This window comes from Stegastes partitus, unplaced genomic scaffold, assembly GCF_000690725.1.
Source record: "Stegastes partitus isolate 25-593 unplaced genomic scaffold, Stegastes_partitus-1.0.2 Scaffold1529, whole genome shotgun sequence".
Taxonomy (NCBI): Eukaryota; Metazoa; Chordata; class Actinopteri; family Pomacentridae; genus Stegastes; species Stegastes partitus.
The window spans coordinates 160,453-167,967 of record NW_007579260.1 but is presented as its reverse complement, the minus strand read 5'-3'; the positions used below and the strand labels follow the sequence as shown (position 1 = coordinate 167,967).

General features: G+C 51.0%; 2 protein-coding genes across 2 annotated transcripts in view; one reads left to right on the top strand and one right to left on the bottom strand.

Moving 5' to 3' along the window:
- Positions 1–2,364, top strand: part of LOC103371141 (vacuolar protein sorting-associated protein 16 homolog) — a 27,495-nt gene extending 25,131 nt beyond the window's left edge. The window contains exons 23-26 of the mRNA XM_008300372.1: positions 120–260; positions 1,438–1,460; positions 2,093–2,165; positions 2,275–2,364. Of these exons, the coding sequence (XP_008298594.1) occupies positions 120–260; positions 1,438–1,460; positions 2,093–2,165; positions 2,275–2,364 (327 nt within the window). The remainder of the gene's footprint in view (positions 1–119; positions 261–1,437; positions 1,461–2,092; positions 2,166–2,274) is intronic.
- Positions 2,365–2,367: 3 nt separating this feature from the next.
- The window catches only part of fmnl2b (formin-like 2b), a 13,620-nt gene continuing 8,472 nt past the window's right edge, over positions 2,368–7,515 (bottom strand). The window contains 13 exon segments of the mRNA XM_008300370.1: positions 2,368–2,562; positions 2,883–3,006; positions 3,092–3,190; positions 3,383–3,484; positions 3,760–3,920; positions 4,136–4,265; positions 4,500–4,580; positions 4,708–4,776; positions 4,854–5,088; positions 6,571–6,773; positions 6,886–7,010; positions 7,224–7,244; positions 7,399–7,513. Of these exon segments, the coding sequence (XP_008298592.1) occupies positions 2,474–2,562; positions 2,883–3,006; positions 3,092–3,190; positions 3,383–3,484; positions 3,760–3,920; positions 4,136–4,265; positions 4,500–4,580; positions 4,708–4,776; positions 4,854–5,088; positions 6,571–6,773; positions 6,886–7,010; positions 7,224–7,244; positions 7,399–7,513 (1,554 nt within the window). The 3' untranslated portion in view covers positions 2,368–2,473.

Genomic DNA, 7,515 nt, shown 5'->3' with positions numbered 1-7,515 from the left:
ACTGGTTCTGCTGGTTAAACTGGTCGTACTGGTTCTGCTGGTTAAGCTGGTTCTGCTGTTGCTCTACCATGGTGCTGATGGCCCGTACCTGTTGTGTTCTGGCAGGTGTGCGGCTGCAGACGGTCTCCCTCCCCGTCACAAAGACCACCTCGTGCTGTTTTGGAGGTCCAGACTACACCGACCTCTACGTGACCTCCGCCAGCCTGGGCCTCGACCAATCAGAGATCAAACAGCAGCCGCTGGCAGGAAACACCTTCAGGGTGAGTCAGCCGCTCACCTGCTGGTTACCTGAGGTCAGCGTGGCAGCACCTGCTGACCGACTGTGTGTGTGTGTGTACAGGTGAGAGGACTCGGGGTCAAAGGCCGACCTTCACACTCCTTCTCTGGATGATCTCCAGGAGGCGGAGACTCGACCTGGCACCGAACTCCAGCCATCCAATCACAGCGCAGATCACCTGCACTAAATGACCAACTAACTTTATGTACTGATCATTATCAACCGGATCAATAACTTTACTAATAAGTGCTTCAGACGAATCGCACCTGTTGTAACCCACGAGCCAATCAGAAACATGGAAAATATGACATGATGTTGGACAGCCAATCAGAGTCTGAGAACAGTTGGATTTTGCGTATGGAAGTTTCCCGTGGAGGATTCTGGGTAATGTGGTGCATCAGTTAATGAATAAACAGAGACGGGTCATGTTGACAGGGTGCGCTTTATTTACACACCAAGTGCAGAATCACCACCAACACCAACAAACACCAGACAGGACGAGCATCGCTACACAGCTTCCTAGAAAATGTCTGTACACGTAGAAAACTTTGTGCTGCTGATTTCTTTTCTTGTTTTGATTTAAAATAAAGGGGAGTGAGGGAGGGTTTCAGGACGGGGAGGGCGGTGCGGTGTTGACTGCTCGGGCCGGACTATCCCCAGGAGAACAGGAACGCCAGAAACACTGAAGGACAACACCGCGGCTCAGTCCGGGCAGGTGTGTCCAGGTGAGTCCAGAGCCTCACCAGCAGACCCACTGTGAGGAGTCCACAGCGCCCCCACAGTGTGACACCTCAAACTGCAGCTGTGCACTTCAGCCGACGCTTTTCCAAACACAGTGACGCAAGAATTTAACGTTTGTATGTTGAAGCGACTCACTGGCAGTTTGTGGGTTCCTGCTGGTGCGGCTCTGCTGCTGACGGGTGCAGAAATGTTCTGAAGGGACTGAGAGTCACAGATAAACAGAGTTTGGCTCCAACAACAGGCTGACGTGGTTCCGTCTCCATCGGTCGGTCATTGTTCTGTCAGTCGGACACGGTTCCATCAGTGGGACGTGGTTCTGTCAGTTGGGACGCGTTCCTGTTGTTCAGACATGGTTCCATCAGTAGGACACGGTCTTGTCAGTCGGATGTGTTTCTGTCAGTCAGACGTGGTTCCGTCAGGAGGACGTGGTTCCGTCAGTCAGGTATGCTTCAGTCAGTTCCACGTGGTTCTGAATGATTTGTGCTAACACTGTTCCTGGTTTGTAAACTGCCAGACTCTGTGTATCCTGGCTCCATAAGGCGAATAAATACAGTAGAACACAGTAGAACACAATGTAGTGAAAGGAGTAGAACCCTGTACAAGACCCAGTTAAAGACACAGACCAAAGGAACCCAGAACAACAAGAGAACCACAGACCTGCTGACCCAGAACCAGGACTCTGAAGCCGCTGAGGTGTGTCGGGATGTTTAACCATTGTTAGCCCTCATGTGATTTAAAAAGGCGTGTCCGGGTTCTGGTCCAACATAAAACACCAGAACCCGACTCATGGGGATGCTGCTCTACGGCGCCACCAGTGGTGGACTTATTTTTAAAAAACGAGGCACAGTTTGGGCGCTGTGAGGAACATCAGGGGGTTCTAGCACCGTGATGGTTGGAGGTTCTGGTCACAGCTTCCCTTAATTTACTTGTTGATTTATTTCTGTTGTTTCAGGAACGTTCAGGCTCTGAACTCTGGACTTGTGACCACAAACACGATGTTCCTCAGATGTCCAGCTGTAGATGTTCAAGTTCCCCTTTCTTGTAATTTAAGAATTGACTTTTGTTCCCTTAAAGTGCTGTGAGAATCGGTGAACCTGAACACCAGGAGTTCAGCAGCCGGGCTCGTCCGTCTGCTGAGGAGCACCATGTGAGTCCATCACAAGCTCAAGATGTTCACCTGATCCTGTAGATCAGCTTCAGAACTGGGTTGCTTTTCTCAGTTAAGACACTTTAATCGGCCACATTTTTGCGTGTAGTTTGGCGGGACGGAGTGGGACGGTTCTGACCCGGGGCTCGGCGGTCCGCTGGTGTCTGGGCACCTGGTCTGCGCACCAACTGACCGTTAGAACAACATAGAAAACATGATGTCATCAGTTCACATCGATCCATCAGAAATGTTCAAAGTGCTAATTGGTCCCATCGATTAGAAGTGGGCGTGGCCTCTCTGTGATGTCATCAGTAGTGCTCCTCGGGGTGGGCGGGGTCACAGAAGAAGCGGGAGCTGCGTTTGGCCGATCGAGCCGTGAAAGGGACGGTCTTCAGAGCTGCAAGACGCAACAGACAGTCAGCACACACACACAACACACAGACACACAACACACACACAGACACAAAACACACACAGACACAAAACACACACAGACACAAAACACACACACACACGCACACACACACAAAACACACACACAACACACAGACACAGACACACACAGACACACACAGACACACACACAGACACAACACACACACACACACCAAACACACACACACAGACACACAAACACAGACACACACAGACACACACACCAAACACACACACACAGACACACACAGACACACACACACAGACACCTGACACGTTTACCTGTGATGATGTCCTCGATGGCGCCGTCCTTCCCCTCGTAAACATGGCGGCTGTCTTTTCCTTGTCGCCGTCGGAGCTCCGTGATCAGCTCCTGCTGCTGCCGCTTCCCCCTGTGGGACGGAGACTGGGAGGGGGAGGGGCTTCACGTTAGTCAGACCAATCAGAGGCTGCGCTGATGATGATGATGCAGCAGGTGTGTCAGGACTCACCTTGGTCTCCTCCTCCTCCTGCTGCTGCTCCTCCTGCTCCAGCTTCTCCAACAACATCTGCTCCTGACGCCGCCGCTGCTCGTTCTCCTCCTCCGCCAGCTTCACACACACACACACACACACACACACACACACACACTTTGTGTTCATCCTTGTTTTGTTTCGTGCTCGATAATTGTGTCAAAGTTGTGTCAAAAATAAACGCTGCAGTCAGGATGTGGGAGGAGCCTCTGCCCTGTAGGCCACACCCACTGTGGGAGGGGGCGTGGCCTGACAGTTGGTGCCACTCACCCTGTAGGCTTTGATGAAGCGAACAAAGATGGGGAAGAAGACTGACGGGGGCATCGTCTTGGAGCTCTCACCGAAAAACTTCACCGCATCTTCAAAGGCGTCCTGAACACACACACACACACACACACACACACACACACACACACACACACAGTATTGCGTGTTACTAAGAGCAGGTTTCAGACTGGGACACGGAGGTCTTCTGACATGTTTGATATGAAACACGTGAACCCTTCAGCGTTGTGCTCTCTGATCTGACAGCTGAAGTCTGTGAAACGTCTGCACCAGGCTGCTGAAACACACCTGTACAGGCGAGTTCACCTGAGCAAACCGAGCTCACCTGTCTGGACGTGACAGGCGACGGCGTGCTGTCTCACCTGAGCGATGCGAGCGTCCTCCTGCAGTTTGCTGAGCCGTGATTCGTTCCTGCTGATGAAGTCTTTGAGCGTGGCGTTGTGCGACACGCTGAACTCTCTCCAGGTGAGTTCCATCCCTCGCTGCAGCTCCTTCACATCACACAGCACGTTCTCCAGACTCACTGCACACAGGTGAACACAATCAGGTGAACACAATCAGGTGAACACAATCAGGTGAACACAATCAGGTGAACACAATCAGGTGAACACACTCAGGTGAACACACACAGGTGAACACACTCAGGTGAACACAATCAGGTGAACACACTCAGGTGAACACACACAGGTGAACACACAGTTTGCTGCGTGCTGCGACCTGATTGGCCGACAGACTCACCTGCAGCAGCCTTGTCGACGTAGTGGAGCTCGTTGTAGAACAGAGACACCACAGAGTACTTCTCTCTGACCACGTTGGCGATGTAATGAAGCAGCGTCTGCTTTCTGTCGGTCGACTTTGTCTCCAGGAGCTGCACACAAACACACACAGTCAGTCAGGGATGCGGTGACCGTGGCGACGGGTTTGTGTTTCCTGACAACAATCATTTCAGAACGTCTAAATTAGAGTGTGAGCAGCGATCCTGGATCAATATCTGATCATCGACTGATAGGTGGGAGTGTTACAGTGTGTTACAGTGTGTTGTTGTGTGTTGTCGTGTGTTGTCGTGTGTTGTCGTGTGTTGTCGTGTGTTGTCGTGTGTTACCAGGTCTAAACTCTGTAGTTTGAATCCGTACACGGCTCCTCTCTTGCTGCTGTTCATGTAGTTTCCCAGAGCCAAGATGATCTGCAGCAACATCAGACAGAATCAGATCACATAGAATCACATCACATAGAATCACACCACATAGAATCACATCACATAGAATCACACCACATAGATATATCTGGATGCCATACAGCAACACACTGACCTCAAGGATCTTCTTGAGCTTCTGGGAGGATTTAATAGAAACTGAAGCAGCGATGATGGCGTGGAGTTGCTGCAAAGAAACACAACATGGTGAGACGGGTCACATCTGTCCGTCCGTCCGTGTCCGTCTGTCAGTGTCGGTCTTACCGGAGTCAACATCTGAACGTTGTCGGTGAAGTTGCCCATGAAGGTCATGATGGACATGCGCTGGCTGAGCCTCTCGATGCGGCTGAACTGCATCATGAATCGGTCTTCGTCGCTCAGAGCCTCCAGAGGCTTTCTGTCTCTCTCGTACTGCCGCAGCAGCTTCACTTCGGCCTCCGTCGGTAAGAACCGCATCAGACACTCAACAAAGTCGACCCGAACCGTCCGGAGGTCAAACCTGCACCGACGACATGGACGGCTGACTTCAGGTTCTCCATACAGACCAACTCAAACCAACTCAAACTAACTCAAACTAACTCAAACTAACTCGAACTAACTCAAACCAACTCGAACCAACTCAAACTAACTCAAACCAACTCAAACTAACTCNAGACAGGTAAGAGAGAGACAGGTACCCGATGTGGTTTGTACGTAGAGAGATCTCCAGCTCTCTGAGCATCTGAGTTGACTCCTGAACTCTTCGTCTGAACTTCTGTGGACAGACAGACAGAGAGAGAGATGGGTTAATAACAGACAGACAGACAGACAGAGAGGCGGGTCAGTAACAGACAGACAGTGAACTCCATTTCCCAGCTCACCTTGCGGGTCACGGCCGGGTCCAGGAACCCTCTGAGCTTCTGGATGTAGGTGTGAGGAGGGTTCTTCACCTGGAACCTCTCCTGCATCGCACACAGACACACCACGTGATTGGACGGTGACACACGAGGCTCCGCCCACCTGCACCTTCAGGTGGGCGCAGATTCAAAGCCGGACTTTATTGACACCACTCACCTGATCACAGATCAGCTCCCACTTCTTCTCGTTGTCATAGGAACGCAGCAGACGCACCTTGTCGGGCGGCAGGTTCATCGAGTTCTGAAACACAAATACTTTCACCTTCAGATACAGTTTCTAGAGACGCTGCATGTTCTTTTTGGACCGCTCAAGGTTCTACAGAACCACTGAGGTGGGTCCAGATCTGCTGTTCTTCAGTGGACTGTTTCCATCATTTCTGAGCCTCAGAACTTCATCAGTCCCGCAGATAGACACATGACATTTAGGAGGAAGAACACATCTGGGTTCTGCTAGAACCTGACACCAGATCAGTTCTACATCCATCCAGGCGTTGAAAAATGTGAAAGTTGGACCCAGTCCAGTATCCAGAACCTGTAAGAAGTCGTCGCCCTTCTTGGAAGTTTCCTCCTTTTAAAGCCTCTCAGCACTGAATCGTGGTCGATTGAATTTGGCTTTTTGACAAGAATTAACCAAAAAAGACTCTTTCAGGTCAAAGTGAAGCAGATCTCTGCAAAATAATGTCAGTAAATATAAAATATAAAATCACTGATCGATCAGGACGGACCTCCTATAAAGTGACTCTAATGTACCTCAGCCAGGTGGTGTAGAAGTCCCACAGTCCGTGAACGCATCATCTGAGGTCAGTGAATGAGTCTCAGTGATTGTAGTATAAAGACTTGTGTATCTGGAAGGTCCAGTCTCTGGTGGATCAGTACTCCTGGTTAGAACTATACCATGAAGACTGAAGAACCCTCCAAGAACTCTGGGAAAGGTTGCTGAGAAGCATCAGTCAGGAGACGATACCAGAACATCTCCAAGTTCCTGAACATCTCTGGAGTCCAGTTAAACCCATCATTAAGACATGGAAGGACTATGGACCATGAGGAGATCTGACTAGAGCNTTTACTGGTGCAGGTTGACCTACGTGTGAATGGCGCGGCAGATGACCTCTGACCCCTGGCCGGCCTTCCTCAGAGTGATGGCCAGGTTTTTGGCTCTGTTGGCCTCCAGCAGAGAGACTTTGGACGGAGCTTTCTGAGGAAGCTTCTGCCTGGACAGAGTCAGATCCACAGCTGGACCCTGAGCCTTTGTCTTAAACATCTCCTCAAACTCCTCGACATCCAGGTCCTGAGAGTCAGACAGGTGAGGGTTAGACAGGTGAGGGTTAGACAGGTGAGAGACAGTTTTCTGTCCTTGGCTGTTGCCTTGCAGTCTGCTCTGCAGCAATGTGTTTTTCTACCTGTAGGATGGATTCATCGTCGATATCGTTAAAGACGGTTCCGTTGATCTGACTGGGCTTCAGAGCGACCCAGTTTAGCACCGGCATCCTGAACTTGGTCTGGATTGGCTTTTTTATCTTCACCGCTGCAGGGGACAGGTGTACAGGTGAGCAGGTAGACAGGTGAGGAGAAACAGGTGCACACTCTGAATGGATGGAACGGTGTGTTCAGACTGACTGTTTCAGCGTCAGTCTGAACACACACGTGACCCTGACAACTGAGAAACCAGCCAATCAGAGGCTGCTGGCTGGTTTCCAGTTTGCATGTGATGGAGGAAGTAAAGAAAAAGGGCACGTACAGAATAACTTGAGTGGACCCTCTGTTAGCAGGAGAAAACAAACCACAGGTTAGTATCATCCCACGCCAAGATGGCTGCCGACACTTTCTGAGCCTCTAACCGAAATTTCTCGGTAGGATTCTGTGATTTCCACGCAGCCCACAAACGCACTGCGCCCACGGTAACGGAGTCTCACCTGCGAGTCCGGAGGTGAAGATGACCGTAGGTGACCCTCCCGAGCCCGGGAGGGGCGGGGCCACGGGCGGAGGAGGAGGGGGCATGGGGACAGAGGAGAGCTCACTGGTCCGACAGG